Genomic DNA, 17,328 nt, shown 5'->3' with positions numbered 1-17,328 from the left:
ACCTTTCTGGATAACACTTGTTTTTAGTAGACTCATCAGGTGTCCTAAATGTTGTGTCTTCAAAATCTCTGTTGATTTTTTTTAATGGAAGTTGTTATGCAGATACATTTTTCAACCACTTTTTCCCTGTAATCTTGATGGTGGTTGGATTTTTGATCCATGTAGGTACACTGACATTTTCAAGCCAGGGTACTTTTTTTATTTTCCTTTCCTGGTGCAAGAAATACTTCAGAGAAAAAAAAATCTGTGCTTCTCTCCCACACCCACCTCCCAAAAAAGCATGCAAATGTTGACACTAGAGCATGCTATTTATCAGAAAAAGAAATTTCATCTTAAATCACAATGGTCTAATTTTATTTTGTTGCCAGTCCATGTGTGTCTTCACTTCTTCGAACACCTAATCTGTAGCAGATGCAGTTCTTGGCTTCCTTTTTTTTAAAATAAAGAGTGCAGTGTTTGCTAATGGGAAGGAACTATTTCTACTTTTCTTGTTCTTTAAGGAAGAGATGGCACGCCTCCAACAAAACATTGAAAGTTTGAGAGTGGAAGCAGCTGAAAATGGAGAAGAAAAGGTAAACAGCAAGTACTAGGGCTTTCTGTCCTTTGCTTCCTTGATAAATGTGTTTGAATGAGAAAACACTTGCAATCATCTGCTAGTTCTGGTTAGAAACTGACAGTATTTTTCTTGCTAATCTCTAGCTGGCAGGCCCTAGATATGCATGATGCCATTTACCTACAGTTACTTTCAAATTAATACACATCTTCTTTTAATATCTGTCCTGTCTTGTCCATATTGAAAGGAGTTTCTTATGCAAAACTTGGTAGATGAATACATAGTAGATAATGCTTAGATGGCACATAGTTGTTTTCTTTTTAATACTGTGTATCTTTTAAGCAAATACTGCTTTATTGAAGGGATCAAAAAACTTTTCAGATGGTGATTGTATGATTTCATGCGATTGTGTGATTTCATGCAATGTGCCTGAACCAAAAACATATTTCTGTGAAATTTAAGATGTTAAACTTTTGTAAAATGTAGGTAAAATTAAATCAAAATTCAATTAATTGTGCATAAAATTGTGTGTGTATTTGGTGGTGAGTGAATGCTACATAGTCGAGTTATGGACATGACATTTCATAAATATTGTCTGCTCCCCCCTCCATTATTTATTGGAGCTACAAAATCGTATTAATATTAAAATACACTTAATAACAGATTATCAGCAAATTAAAAATAATAGACGAATGAATGAATGAATGTTGTGACTCTGAAAGAGAGTCTCTTTTACAGCCAGCTGAGTCTGAAATGCTTCAGTCCATTCATGGATATCCCAGGGTGTAATGAATGGGGGAAAAGCATTTCAAGAAGTTGAAGTACTAAGAGTTAATCAAGTCTGTACTAGCTGGTCTAAATAGTGGGCAGAGAGCAACAAAGCCTGGAAAACTCAAACACTGAGCAATGAATCAGGAGCAGGGAAGTTTCCCTCTCTTTCAGGCGAGCTTCTAAAAGGGGGAAGAGCAACCAGTTTCATTATGCCTTTGTTCTTATGCCTTCCGTCACGGGAAATGTCTGGCTTTCTAGTCTGGCTCCTGTCAAGTAAGAAACATGCCCCAACCTGAAGAAGGATTGCAGAATCAGAAGGTATTAGCCTTCTAGGCAAAGGCCGAGCTAGGTATGAATTAGGACTTTTTAATATACGTGTGTGTGTGTGTGTATAAGTATATGTATATACACACACATACATACCTGCATCGTGTGTGGATGTGTTTGAGTTGTTCAAAAATGCATGAGATTTTCTTTTTTCTTTCTCTCATTGTCTTCAACTCTCAGCTCTTAAACCAAAATCTACATCATTAACCATTTGTCTTCTGAAATCAATAACCTCATTCTGACAAGGAGCAAGAATGAGGAATTTCATTTAGTGTAGGACTAAATGGTGATTATTAGTGTACACAATTCTGCTCATCCGATTGGTTTCAGTGGAGTTTTGTTCAGTTCACATGAATGTGGATATTTTTATGTCTTGAATATTAGGAACCTGCTAAAATTATAGACCAACAATACAAAACTGAGAAAGAGAAACTGCAGAAGATCAGACTGCTTCTGGTGAGTAGGCTGGGGAAAAATGGACTTGCTAAATGTCTTCCCATCATGTTCAACATAATTTCTGGCTAACGTATGAATGTTAACTTTTTAAAACGAATGTTTCCAAATGTAAACATCATTTCAAGCAATTATTTTTAAAAATAGCTTTTGCAACAAAGAGCAGCCCCAGGGAAGCAGCTGCATTGGAGCAATTGATTCTATTATCGAGTTCTTTTTTAATGTTGCTCCATTTTTAAAAAGTACATAGTTTTTATATTTTGTTCAGGCCCGTCGAAACAGGGAAATAGCCATTTTACAACGTAAGATTGATGAGGTGCCCAGCAGAGCTGAGTTAACACAGTACCAGAAGAGATTTATTGAACTGTATGGTCAAGGTATGTATATTCTTCACTGCTAAACAGCCTGAACTTATAGAGCACGACTATGCACCTTACTAATACAAATTGCATTTTGATAGTCGCCTTATGTATCTTTACTCTCAGATATTTTAAAAATGTCTGTAAAAATTACCTGAACGTTGAAGATTTGATATTTCTGAGATCCTTTGTGGTAAATTTTAATGAGCATGTATTTTGTTAGTGCTTCAGCAGGTGGCAGCATCTAATCAACCTGGGCTGATCTCAGAAGCCATGCAGGTCTGGCCTTTGTTAGTACCTGGATAGGGAACTTCCTGGGAATTCCAGAGCTGTAGACTAGATGGCAGTGGTGATGATGATTACTTTTGAGTCAATTACCTTCAGAGACAAATCCCTGCAGTTTTCTTGCAACATTTTTGGAAGTGGTTTGTCATTGCCTGCTTCCTCGGGCTGAGAGAGAGTGACTGGCCCAACGTCACCCAGCTGGCTCTGTGCCTAAGGCAGAGCTAAAACTCAAAGTCTCCTGGTTTCTAGCCTGGTGCCTTAAACCGCTACTGTACACCAAACTGGTTCTCCGTACACTAGATTAGGTAGTTGAAAAAACAGGAAACAATAACAAACCTTATCTATAACACGGTCAAGAAAACGGTAGAAATGCAGGATTGCCTCCCTGGATAGAGTCATGGAATGTGAAGCATTCATACCTTTCATGTGATGCACACCATGCTCCTCAACATGAGGGCACAGGAACTGAAACTGCAGAGAACTAGGCCAGATTCATACAAATAGGTGGATGGACGCCAGTGGAAGTCAGTCATGTCAAGATCACCTAGCACTGTTCACTTAGCATTACCACACAGAATGCTGTTATCCATATGCTACTTAACTGAGTGGGGAAACCCTTAGGTCCTAGAAGCTCTCAAGATACTGTTTTGAATGAAGTTCTTCCTGGCTCTAATAACCCTTCTGTTCTTAGCCTCAATTGCCTGTAGCACTTAGTCCAGAAGTTCAATTTATTGGGATTCACCTACTGTATCTTTATTAACTCCAAAAGTGACATTTATAACACTATATATGAAGATTGGGAAATAAATGCTAGAGGGGCTGGGTTTTCTAGAGTTCTGAAGTTTTTAGAGTCTATATACAGTGCATTTGAAAAGTCTTTTAGATAAGTACAGGATTTTAGGAGCACAACAAAAATGGTATCTGCTTCCCAGCATATACATTTGCATGAGAAAGTTCTTGACAGAACTATTTCTTGCTGCAGGTAGTAGATGAATTGTAACACTGGAAGATCTAAGTGGGGAGCACAACTGTCTATCCTTTTCTGAGCTCTTTTCCTCCAGAAATGTAGGTATTCAGAGATCTTTGCTTATAACCATAAGGTCTAGGAACTCTGTTAGACATTAGCTAATGTTTCCCATGTAGGCCAGTGCATTCCAAAATTGAATATTGCCTGTGCCTTTCAGTTTTTTAAACAGAATCTGCATATTTGGTTTGGAGAAGCTGTTGGTGTGTTTGTGTGTGTGTGCTTTGTGAAAGCAATATCTACTCTGTACAGTATATACAGTATAATGTGACAAATAACGATTATCCTGGTAGAAAATACCATTATCTCTGTGCTGAATGGGTTCTTTCCATCACAGCTGCTTTCCAGCCTGATTTTTTGCTAGTCTGCAGCTGTAGTTGGACATTTTTCATTGCTTATCTTTAAAAACTATTTTAAATAAAAAATAAATCGGCCTTCCTCAAAAGCTGTTGAGGCAATGAGTTAAAATTAGTGTGTGTGTGTGTGTGTGTACATACTACAGAATGTTACAGAACTAAAGTACAGTACAGAACTAAAGAATGTGATAAAATACGATCATATAACAAGCATTAAGAGGCAGTAAAAATATAACAGAGCAGATTGATCTGTTTGGTACATTTGTGTGTGCATAGGCCCACATGCATATGACTGATCAGCAGGCAAAATAAAATAATTTATGAGTTTTACCACAATGCCTTTTCAGACTCTTCAGTACCATTAATAGTGTGAAGAGTGTTTTGTGTCAGAAGCTGCCTTATCTCTCTTCAGAACAGATGTGTTCTTTTCTTGGCTGTGCTTAATGTAGTGAGTGGATGATTTAGGAGAATTCTACCTTTTGCCTGCCTGATAGATGCTAAACGAGCATTGCAAATCATTTAGAATAACCCTTTTTGCTTTACAGGCTGAAGTTCTGTCACTTCCAATAAATTTATATGAGCTACAATTCACAGAATGTTGATTTTATGTTAAGATATATTGCTTGGCTTTTTTAGACTGGCTGACTACTTGCAAGCTTAGTCTTTTCTTACCTTTTGATAACCTCTTGAAAAGTGAAGAGAGACTTGACCCAAAAAATCAATTCTGTATGTTGGGTGGTAATCCAAAATGGCTTATCCTTATTTCTGAGATGCCTCCCCAAACTGAATAGCATCATCTCCTGAGCTGCCTTAACCAGCCAGGAGGGACAGGGATCTAATTGACAAGTGGTGGCGTTTACAGACCCGAGAACCCTGTCCACTTCCTCAGGCCCAACAGGATCAAACCGTTCCCAGATAACTGGGCAAGAACACTCCCCAGGCATCTCCCCAGACCCTGCTACATGCTTGACATCCAACTTGGAAGAAATCCAAGTGATTTTATCCTCCAGTTGCCCAGAAAACTCCTTGGCCCAGCCCTCTAGATGAATTTCTGAACCCCCTTCCCCAGAAGGGATTGGGTGATCTTAAACAGGGCCGTCAGGTGGCATTTTGCAGATGCAATAAGAGCAGAGAAATATTGATGTTTGATTATACAAGGTGGTCCTTAACCGCAGCTCTAGCTTGTGTTTCGTCGGGTTCGGTCCTCGTCTTTCTCCAGTGGCGCTCTAGACGTCTCCTGATCCTCTTCAGAACCCTCAGCTCCTCCGTAAACCACAGGGAGCGTTGGGTTCAATGAGGCAAGAGAGGTCGCACAGGCGCAATCCTGTCCAAGGCCGCGGCTACCTCCCTATTCCTGGCAGTAGCCAGGACCTCTGCTGGACCGTGCAGCAGATCCTCAGGTATAACCTTCAGCTCCCTCTGAAACCGTGCCAGGTCCATCAGTCGCCGGGGGTGGACCAATCGAATGGGTCCTGCCTCCCTGCGGAGTGGGGCAGCACCAGAGAATCTCAAGGCCACCAGGGTGTGATCTGACCATGACAGAGGGGACAGCTGTAACTCTACCTTCAGATCACATTGCCACAGCTCTGACAAGAAAACCAAGTCTGGTGTGAGCCCACTGTCTTGAGTCAGGTCCTGAATAATCTGAGACAGGCCCATGGTTGCCATGGTAGCCATGAACTCCCGAGCTGCTTCCAAGGCCCGCCCCAGGGATGGTAGGTTGAAGTCCCCCAGAACCATAAGTCTGGGAAACTCCACCGCCAACCCTGAGATGGCCTCCAGCAGCTCAGGCAGGGAGGTTGCTACGTGGCAGGGAGGCTGATACAGTAGCAACACTCCCAACTGTTCCTGAGAACCCAACTGGAAAAACAGGGTCGCACAACCAGTCTCACAAAAACAGGGTATCACAATATATATAATAATGTTCTTTATTATAAAGGACAATCCTTTAGTTCAGAAAGCTGTCCTTTAGTTTTACGTATTTTTCAAAAACTCACTTTTATCCTTTATTTTATCCTTTTAAAATAAATTTATATATGCTGTTCGATTTTAGATATTTTTATTAGAATATGTGTTTTTGTAAAGTTTTTTTGCGAGGTTTGCTTTTGAATTTTCCTTTGTAAAGCAAAGTTATAAACATGAACAATTTTTTAAATCACTATGAACCTCTTAGATTTGCCCCTTCTTCAGGTCCTGAAAGGTGGCTGTAAGCTAAATAAATATATAAGCAATATTTATTTATATTTTTATCTTGTTTTTCTGAATTCTTTATGTTTTGCAGTATCAGCAACCCACAAAGAAACAAAGCAGTTCTTTACCCTCTACAACACACTTGATGATAAAAAGGTGTATTTGGAAAAAGAGGTAAGACAAATATGCAGTAATTTGGGAAAACACAAAGCATATTTTTGAGCTTGATAATATCATGAAATACTCATCTAAGGCTGCAAATCCTATATCTGTTTATTTAGAACTAAACTGCACTGAGTTGTGCTTGCTTATTAACAAATTATATTCGGCTGCACTTGGAATTTATCAAAAAAAACCCCTCTTGCTTAAAAATATTGTTAATATTGTAGATAGGTTCAGCACTTATATCGCAGGAGATAACTCTGAGCAAATTTCTTAGCTATGGATGTCCAGGTAGGCCAGGCATGGGGGCAAAAAGGCAAGGTGGTGGGCATGAACACATACTTAAAGCCCTTGTGCATGTTCAAAGGAGCGGAGCTTTGATCACATGACCGTGCCTGCCATCTTGACCTTTTACCCTTCCCTGCCCCTTGTGGATACCTAACAGGCCTGAGGTTGAGGGAGATTATGTCAATTCTATTCTGAGTTCAGACTTCTGGCAAAGCCTGAACCCAGTATAAACCGACGTGGTTTTTAACACGAGATAGTACCAACATCTCAAACCTACAATTCAAAACCATCCCCATCAAAATTTCTGTTCATGACTCATCACTCCACAGCATTACACACACTCCTCTGCAGCAGTAGCACCAAGAGGGGAAGCAATTATAAGAGATTTTCTGTAGTTTGAATGTTTCTGCTTTGCAGACAGATCCTGTAGTTTCCAGCAACTGTTGCACTGACCTGAGATTGCGTGCCCAATCCTGTGTTCTGCACACCAGGACACAACATAAAGGTCTGCCCTTGTGTTGATGTTTAAAACAGCTAAATGGCACTTAGCAAAGAAACAGAATCAACTGTGAACACGTTCCGTTTCAGAAATGCGCTTATGCTCGTTATATAAGGCTAGCTGAGAGAAATCGTAACTGCGGAGTGGACACTTTTCATTTTGATGTGACAGAATTAATTGTTCTATGAAAGGTTTAGTGGTACTTGAAGAAGGAAGATCTTTCTCATAGCAGGCATTCTGAATCAGTGTGTGACTGATGTCCACACACTGGTACAGGGAGGGAATAAGAGGATAAGTCTAGATCATGCGGTATATCTGTATAATTTCTGGTGCTAGTTGGGAGTTCTTCCTGAGTACCTTTCCTCATAGATGCAATTTAATTTTGTTACTTCAGTCTTGGGAAGAAACAGATGGAATATTGCCCAACCATTTGTTTTACTAAAAATTATTCAAGTCAGTCTGCTTTAGCCTGCTCCACTAACATATTAGGAGCTTAATCCTCTTCCGGTGCAATTATGTTCTGAGGATGTGACTGAGAAGCAAGGCTCAGTGAGTCTACTGTTTTCTGATTCTAAGATTGCTAATGATAAGATTGCAGCCTTATTATCTGAATTCATTCTATTTCTTTTTAGCTTGTACCTCTCTGGCTGGCTGCCGTGTGTGTGTGAATGAAATAAATATTTAGATATTTTGGATTGTGGTAATCTAAATTTCCTGCCAGCACACATTTTGTGTATAGTGATGGGAATGTATTAGCATACAGTATTTGCATTTAATATAGCAAGGTAACACAAGGCTGGTTCTTACCATAATGATTGCAAGTATGCATGAATAAGCTATCAACCATCACATCTCTTTATTTGCAATCCAGGATGGCCTCAGACATACGATCAGTTCACATGTTCACATACCAGTACTCTATTGTATAATATATAATCATATAATATATGAATCGCTTTTTAATAAATCTGTGGCTTGAATTACTTTATAAAACTTTTTACATGGGAAACTTTATATTTTGGTTTTTCCAGGTTAATTTGCTTAATTCTGTTCATGATAACTTCCAGCAGTAAGTAGACTAACCACATTTTTTTCCTCTGGGCTAAGCATAGTTTCATCACTTGTGGGATCAGTTTCAATTTAAGAAACAGTGTTAAAGCCTATACATGTACAAGTCAGCATCTCATATTATGAATTATGAGACTCTACCCAATACTTATAGTTGTTCATGCAAAATTTATTCCAATTACATTTCTCTGAATTTTTAAAGTCATATGCTATTTGTTGTTTTCCAGGGAAAACAGAAAATGGTCCTCTTAAGTATTTGTGTTTAGTTTTTTTTTTCTTGATCCCTGGCAATTGCCTGGACAAGTCCCCACACTTTTCTTGGCAAGATTTTCAGAAGGGGTTTGCCCTTGCCTGCTTCCCAGGACTAAGAGAGTGACTGGCGCAAGGTCACCCAGCTGTCTTTGTGCCTGAGGCGGGACTAGAACTCACCATCTCCCACTTTCTAGCCTGGTCCCTTAACCACTACTCATATATGGGGTGAGCCCATCTGGCTCTCATGTATCTGCTGTGCTTTAGCAATATCCTTCTGAATCTAAGTTATTTTCTTAGGGCACATAAGTAAAATTGCCTGTCCTCAGGCAGCATGGCTGGAAGTAATAATAATGTCAGGTTTGTACATCATCCGGGAAACCATGAAAGGTTGGTTTGCAGCCACACCACTTAAAGAAAGGAGTCCCCAGGCATGCTTGCAGCTAAACCATAATGGCAGTGGTTGTGTTTGCAAACGCACACAGACTCTTAATGCAAACGGGAGGATTTCATGGGGTTCCAGAATGTTTGCCTGCCAGGTTGTCTTGATTTAGTAAGAGCTCTTTATGCTCATTGAACATGATTTGGAGCATTCGTTAAACCGGAGGTCTCAAGCCTAAATCGTCATGAGTGCCACATGAGAACTAGTTCCATTAGCTGGAGGGCTGCCACACCTGAACTGATGAATCAAAAATGAAGAAAATGAAAAGTATCACAGCATGCTGTTAACCATACATTTATTAAATTTTAAAAAAACTTTTCTGTGAAACAGAAAGTTGCCATCTGGGTGACCTTGGGCCAGTCACTCTCTCTCAGCCCTAGGAAGGAGGCAATGGCAACCCACCTCCAAACAACCTTGCCAAGGAAACTGCAGGAACTTGTCTAGGCAGTCACCAGGAATCAAAACTGACTCAAAGGCACAGAGATAGATAGATAGACAATATAAAAAGAGTAGAATATATAAAATAATAGAATGTATATGTTTATGTATATGTATACGTATGTGGGGCGCGGTGGCGCTGCGGGTTAAACCGCTGAGCTGTCGATCGGAAGGTCAGCGGTTCGAAACCGCGCGGCGGGATGAGCTCCCGTTGCTCGTCCCAGCTTCTGCACACCAAGCAGTTCGAAAACATGCAAATGTGAGTAGATTAATTGGTACCGCTTCGGCGGGAAGGTAACGGCGTTCCGTGAGTCATGCTGGCCACATGACCCGGAAGTGTCCTATGGACAACGCCGGCTCCAAGGCTTTGAAACGGAGATGAGCACCGCCCCCTAGAGTCGGACACGACTGGACTTTACGTCAAGGGAAACCTTTACCTTTACCTATACGTATATGTATATGTAAAAGGGATGCGGTGGCGCTGCGGGTTAAACCGCTGAGCTTGCCGATCGGAAGGTTGGCTGTTCGAATCCACATGACGGGGTGAGCTCCCGTTGCTAGTCCCAGCTCCTGCCAACCTAGCAGTTCGAAAACTTGCAAATGTGAGTAGACTAATAGGTACTGCTTCGGTGGGCAGGTAAGAGCTTTCTGTTTAGTCATGCCAGCCACATGACCACGGAAGTGTCTACGGACAAACGCCGGCTCTTCGGCTTTGAAACGGAGATGAGCACCCCCCTCTAGAGTCGGACACGACTGGACTTAATGTCAAGGGAAACCTTTACCTCTACCTTTATACGTATATGTATAGTATATGTATATGTATAGTCTTTATATATAAGACTATATAAAAAGAGTAGAATGTATGTATGTTATCCTTCTTTAACTGTACATTGTTGTAGAAAAATAAGATGGGCAAATATCTCTGTTTTCACTTTCCATCTCAACCTTCTGTGTTTTGGGTTCTGTCCACCATCTAAAAACAATTTTTCCTTTCAGAGCCATGGCTTCTTCTAGTGCTCGTGACCAGTTTCTGCGACAAATGGAACAGATCGTAGAAGGAATTAAACAGAATCGAATGAAGGTTAGATAACCTTTTGCAGATACTTGATATGAGCGTGTGTTTCCTTTTTCAAATGTCAGTAGGATTGTTTGCTGGTACCCTTTTATTTCCTGTAAACATTAGCATACTCCAATGTGCTGCAGAGAATCGAACCAGAGCCAACATTTTCAGAGAAGCCAATTTCAGCTAAAGGGTTAAGAGCTGTTCAGCACAGAAAATATTGCCTCGATTGGAGTAGCTAAGGCTGGATAGGGCCTGTCAAAATCCCTATACTGAGTAAGGGCAACTTACCTTGACAAAGGAATTGAGCTAGTTTTTTTTCCTGGGTCCCTTCCATGATTCTAGGTTTCTTGCAGTTAAACAGAAGCTGATTCTTAGGGTAAATACACAATTCCTTATGAGGTCTGTTTTGCATGCTCCTGAAAACAAGTACTTTTCTAACGCTTTATCTCTTCCATTTTACCCTGATGATCTCACTCACTGTTTTTCTACAAATAAAAGGCTGCACAATGCTAGAAAGCTTGATGTTTTATTTAGTCAACTATATCTAGCTAACAGGACAACTTGTCCCAAAGAAATGCAAGCATCACTCTTTTTTTGAATACTCTTAGCTCCTTCATCTTTATCCAAACACAATCTTTTCTGGCTCAAAGTTTAAAAAAATGGTTTTGAGCAAATGGCTGAAATGAAACATAAAGTGCATTATCATTATCATCGTCATCATCATCACCATCAGCAGAGATAATTGATATTAAGACATATTCCTCTTTTTCTAGACCCCCTGGCATTGACAGTACTCTCTTGCATAGATCCTGGACAAAAATTTTGGTAGTATAGAATATGTTAACATGATACATGAACATGATTAATGAAGCAACGATGAGTTTTCAGGCTGAATGACCATGGTCTAGTTTTCTTTGTTCCGATGTTCTGCCAGAAGCTGTGCCTGACATCTTCAGAGGCCAAGTGAGCTGCTTTGTGGTGTACCTCTTGGCAGCTCACAAGCATCTGAAATGAACTGACTGGGCTCTTGTGTTTGAACCTGGCAAGCTGATCTCTGGTCCTTGTTGTGGGAGTTCAGGAAAGCCGGATCCTGATTGGTTCCTCATCCAATTGGTCCATTTTGAAGAAATTCCAAGAGTACCAGTCCCTGTCTTTGAGCCAGGCTGCTGATTGGTTCTTTGTGTAGGTGGACTTTTGATTGGTTCATTTTGAAGAATTCCAAGAGAGATTGTTCCTGATTGGACTGTTTTTCAGCCAGGATACTGCTAGGTGTTCTTTCTGGTGAGGCTGCTGAGGATTAGATAAGGGCTGTTCAATATACTGCCTACACCGTATATTACTTGAACATGACCCCTTGCTGTAAATTAACAAACTGGACTATGTTGCATAACATTTATTTTTACTTAATAAGTTGTGACTGTCATAGTTCAAAGCAACCATTGCATGAACCAAGCACAATCTGCTTTGCTCTGCTCTGCTCCAGCTAAACTACACTTGATCCAATGTGGGCTCAGGTAGGACAGAAACTGCCTATGAGAGAAGAGTGAAAGCTCCTTTGATCTAGATTTTCATGTGAACACTGACTGTGAAAGTGGAGCCTCAGAGTCTTTCTGATTTCTGTTTTTCAAGCAGAAGGAATAAGGGAAGTTACAACAGAGGTAACAGAGTTGTGGCATTGAAGAGTTTATGGAACTTGGTTACATAATCTTTCAGGGTCTGCCTGTTTTCCCCATTTCCCTATTTAAAGGTTTACAGATGAAAGGTGCTGTGGAACAAGGTTTTTTTGTTTGTTTGGTTGGTTGGTAGCGAAAAATCCCTCAAAGTTTTAGTTTTGTGTTTTCACTTATTGCTTGGTTTGATGTAGTTGCTGTGTATTGAATAGTGTTGCATAGTGCCATCTCTCTTTCTTCTTTTCCTTGCCAACAGTTGGAGAGAAAAAAACAAGAAAACAAAATGAGAAGGGACCAGTTAAATGATGAATACTTGGAATTACTAGAGAAGCAGAGGCTTTACTTCAAAACAGTAAAAGAATTTAAAGAGGTAAAAGAGGGGCGGTGGTTATGGAACTGGCAGAATTTATATTTTCTCTACTGGGGTTCTGAGCAGCTTACAGATACTGTAACAGGGTTTAGAAAGGAAAAAACAGCTAACAAAATGTGCAGCTACATTACAGGCAATGTGCTACCAAAATCTTTGTTCAGAGGGAACAAAGATTCAGATCATCCCCTTAAACCAGGTTTTAATGGCTTCCAAAAAGGGTTAGGGTAATACAGTGTGGGTATGCTATATGTAGTGCAGAAACTATTTTTGATGTTGGTTTATATATGATATATGCTGGCCTGATAACATTTTAAAATTGGATTGCTTTTCAGCAGCATTTTTGATATCACATTTTTTTTATCACCTAATATCAAATAAAACAGTCTATGAAATTAATGGAATTTAATATTGGTGGTTAAAAGCTGAAAGCAGTGTGTGGGATTGTTGGGTTCATACATTATAATAAGCCAGAATTTGTATTACTGGGTGGTTTTGTTGCTTATTTATTTATTTGTTTCATATGGTCTGAACCCAAACCATTCTAGCTTATAGATCGTAGTTCATGTGTTGTTCACCTCTTTCATTTTGGTTTCTTGAGAAGAACATGGATAGAAGTGGGTAAATCTACAGGTCTCAGGGAGCATATTTGGGACACACACACATACACACTCCCTGGGGTAGAGGTCATAATGATGTCACAGGAAAGGACCAGAATTTTTTGGCCCATTTTTTCATGTTTTTCATTTTTAGGAGACCTTTGGGAAGCAAATGGCTTCATCCCCCCACCCCAAGGGGGGAAAGTGAAAAAATGCAAACAAATAGGATGAGGGGGGCTGCATGCAGCTAATGGGTTGCCTAATACCTAGTTAAAACCAACCCAAACAACACTGTTGTTTAGGGCTACTATGATTTTTCAGATAGTCTTTTTCAACATGATTTACACAGGCCAATTTGCTCCCCTTTCCATTACTTCTGCCTTTGACCTGTCAGTTTCACTTGTTTTAGATTCTCACGTTTATGGAATTTGATCAAAGCAGGCAGCCATCTTAGGCTGCAGTACTAACCCACAATCACTTCTGGGGAGGAGCTTCCATTGAATGCGGTGTGATTTACATCTTACTAGCAGTGCCTAGGATCACAGGATTAGCACTGCTGTTTATCCTAGATGTCTCTTTAAGTTTTGAAGCATCCACTTGTTTCTTTTGTATCAACAGGAGTGCCGCAAAAATGAAATGCTTTTGTCAAAGCTGAAGGCCAGGTGTTCCTGAAGAACCTCAAGCAGAAGTTTGTTGCTATGATCAAGTTCACTATTCCTTGCACACTTTTCAGTATAATTCAAAAATATAATCCTATTTGATTTATCTTTACACTACTTAAGATTCCAGTAACAATATATGCATCATGTTTTAAGCAGAGAATAAATAAGTAATATGTAAAACAAAAGCTCCAAACTTGTTTGGCCAACTTACTATATTGAAAAATGTTTTATAGTATTGTTTTGTCCTCCTGTGCATAGAGAGTCTAAATGTGCATCATGTTTTACTTTGGAAATAATCCATGGGTAAAGTAATGATCAAAAAGGAATTTGAAGCTTAGCCCCTCCAGACAACCGGTAAGCTAGTAGACAGCACATCTGGTGTCATACTGGGGAAATGGTGATGTCCTACGGCGAGGGAATGACTCACACATCTTCACACTCACCTATACATAACACATACTCAGTCTGCAATAAGGATTTAATATACCTGTACAGGTAGTCTTCAACTTCCAACAATTCATTCAGCGACTGTTCACAGTTACGATGGGGCTGAACCAATGGTAGTTGCTCCGAGTTCTGGCCATCCCAGCACCCCCATGGTTACGTGATCAAAATGTGGGCGCTTGACAACTGACTTGCGCTTCCAACTGGTTGCAGCACCCTGCAATCATGTGACCATCATTTGCGAACTTCCCTGCTGGCTTCCCCAGAAAGTCAATGGGGAAGCCGGCAGGGAAGGTCACAAATTGCTGGGGTAAGTCTCCCCCACTCGCGCACCCTCTCCCAACCCCTCAGCTTTCATGCCGCGCTGGCCACTCACCCCTGTGCACCCTCCCTGAGCCTCGCCATACCTCCCTTGCACTCTCCCCGAGCTTCCCTTGCACACCCTCTCACGCTCTCCCCCACCCAGCAGCAGCCACTTACCTGTCTGTCAGCCTGCTTGCAAGCTGCCTGGGACTTCCAACTTCCTACCGGCTTCCCCACTGCAGGGGTTGCTGTTGTTAAATGATGCGGTCATGTTTTATGACTGCATCACTTAGTGACAGCAGATCTGGTCCCAGTTGCCTTCGTAAGTTGAGGACCACCTGTATCCTTCATTGCCATTTGCCTTTCAACATTGGAGACTGTCTTAAACAGTCTCCATCGATAACAGTGGAAACTATTTTTTGACAATAACAGGTTATTTGAAGGTGGGAAATAGTTTTGATCAGCTTGTTTCTTTTTAACAGGGGAAAGAAGTTGAAAGATCGGAAAGAGGGAAGGAGGGCTTTCAGGTCATATTCAACCCCCTGGTCTGGTTTCCTCTTGTCTGTCTTCCATTTTTCACCTGTTTGTCACCCTATCTGCCTTAAATTCTGTGCATGTTTCTTATGGCATTTTGGAAAGTTACATAACTGTGAAGTTGCTTTTGGAAGCCAGTGATGATCTGCAGATTTTTTTTAATGTATTTATTTAGTAAGCAACGTAAATAACTGCCCATATACCAGAAGGAACTCTGGGCGGCGAACAAAGTAAGTTCAATCTGCATTTACAGTACCACAGGCAAAACATTCTACCACAGCCTGTATTATTATCTGTATTATTATTCTTTAATTATCAGTGAGAAAACTAATAAAAATGAAGTCTCATTCAAATTGAGTTTGACTCTGAGTGACTCATTGAGACATGTCCATGAAGTTTTTGTGGCTTGAGATTTTCCACTGTCGTCTTCTGATAAGATTTTTCGGCTTTTCAGCCTACACTCAGCCCTGGGATTCCATGAAATACTAACTAGATGAAGTCCTGCTTAGATTTTTAGATCAGGCAAGGTCCACCAGGTGCTGCCACTGTTGATGTAGCTGAGAAATTAAAACAGCGAACAGTAAACAATCTATTGGCTCATTTCAATAAGCCTCACTTTTGCACTGAAATAAAATGATTTGATAAGTTGACAGTGTAACAGTTAATCAAAAATGAACTGAAAAGTCTGCAATCCAAGCTTTCAGCTAAGCTCTGAAAAACAGGAAAATACCAAATCAGGCTAGAAACTAGGAGACTATGAGTTCTAGTCTGGCCTTAGGCATGAAAATTGGCCAAGTGACTTTGGGCCAGTCACTCTCAGCCCACAACATCAGGCTCAGGTGACAAGCCAGTCGGTCAATTCCTGTCTCAACCAACAGATCAACATTCAGTTGATCCAGAAAAGCAGACCCTACACCTGCAGGAAAAATACTACAAAGAAAAATAACTGTGATTTAAGAATTGATGTAATGTTAAGTGTTTTATATTCTTCAAAAAGAACTCTGTAAATGTAAATTACAATTTCCTTACTAATTGTTGATTCCTTTACATATTTATTGGTTACTTAAGTTACCTGCAAAAATCCAGACAGCTACTAGATGGTAATGAAGAGAATGTTCTGAGTCTCTTGGCTTCCATCTATTGGTCATCGGGATTTTTCAGTCTGGGTCTGGTAGTGCCAATTGTTCTGCAGCCCAGGACAGTAAAATCTCATTTTAACAGACTGGGGGAGGTGGTATCCAGAATTCAGAAATGTTGGCTGAATCAGAGAGTAGGGCATCAGATAGATTTACATTGTTTGCATAATGATGTTGCACAAAATACGAATGGTGTAAATCACACTGAAATGTGATTAGGCAAAGTCTGTTGCACTGAGGTTCAATAAAATGAGTTTTCACTGTATTATTAAGAGTGGCGGAGAAGTGATAAGTGAGAGGATCCTTACACTTTCCATTACTGTGTTCCCTGTCGCTTCCTTTTGCTGTTGCGCTTTAGGATGATAGTATGTGAAGTGGGGTGACAATTAGTTGAATGACACAAGCAGATGCAGAAGATCCAAGTTTCAGCCCATGTAAAAAAAAGAATGGGAAAGAATATAATCTGAAAACTTCGGAAAATCATTGACAGTGTAGTCACGATCAGCTAGCTGACTGATGATTTTATGACTCTAGTAAGAAACATTCTTTTTTGAAATCATCTTAATGCCAGATCATCTTATGTGCGCATGTGTGTATGCCACTAATTCTCTCCATCTCTTCTCTTAGCTCTTTGTGAGCAGAACTGTCCACAGTTCAGCTGAAATGAGACTTTAATAAATGCTATCTCAAGAATGACTGTCAGGAACTACAAAAGAGATGCACATCTTGATTGATGTGCATCTCTTCTGCAAATTTCATAATGCCTCATGAACCTCTTTAGTATGATAAGGGGAGAAGAGTCATGAGCAGGCTAAGTGACTGTAAAAGGCAACTATTAGCTAGCAGGATGGATAATGCTGCATTCCTCTACAAATGAGAACTATGAATGAAATTGCTCCTAGAGGCATTTCTTATGCCCATAACACTAACTTTCAGACAAGGAAAAAAATGGGGCATTTGTTTGCCTTTGCATGGATACAATTGAAACTATCCCATAACTCCAGCAGAAGGCAAAAAGGCTAAACCTACTGATTTTGCAATAGCTGAAACAGCAATACAACATTACATGTTTATTACTGAAATGTC

The 17,328-nt window shown here is 40.2% G+C and overlaps 1 protein-coding gene across 1 annotated transcript in view; it reads left to right on the top strand.

Moving 5' to 3' along the window:
- The window catches only part of CCDC93 (coiled-coil domain containing 93), a 41,374-nt gene extending 25,923 nt beyond the window's left edge, over positions 1–15,451 (top strand). The window contains exons 16-23 of the mRNA XM_063288725.1: positions 501–572; positions 2,036–2,107; positions 2,373–2,481; positions 6,410–6,492; positions 8,299–8,336; positions 10,461–10,545; positions 12,454–12,567; positions 13,782–15,451. Coding sequence (XP_063144795.1) covers positions 501–572; positions 2,036–2,107; positions 2,373–2,481; positions 6,410–6,492; positions 8,299–8,336; positions 10,461–10,545; positions 12,454–12,567; positions 13,782–13,835 — 627 coding nt within the window. The 3' untranslated portion in view covers positions 13,836–15,451. The remainder of the gene's footprint in view (positions 1–500; positions 573–2,035; positions 2,108–2,372; positions 2,482–6,409; positions 6,493–8,298; positions 8,337–10,460; positions 10,546–12,453; positions 12,568–13,781) is intronic.
- The last annotated feature ends 1,877 nt before the right edge of the window (positions 15,452–17,328 follow it).

Source organism: Candoia aspera, chromosome 1 (assembly GCF_035149785.1).
Source record: "Candoia aspera isolate rCanAsp1 chromosome 1, rCanAsp1.hap2, whole genome shotgun sequence".
NCBI classification, from domain to species: Eukaryota; Metazoa; Chordata; class Lepidosauria; order Squamata; family Boidae; genus Candoia; species Candoia aspera.
This window is presented reverse-complemented; position numbering and strand designations above follow the sequence as displayed.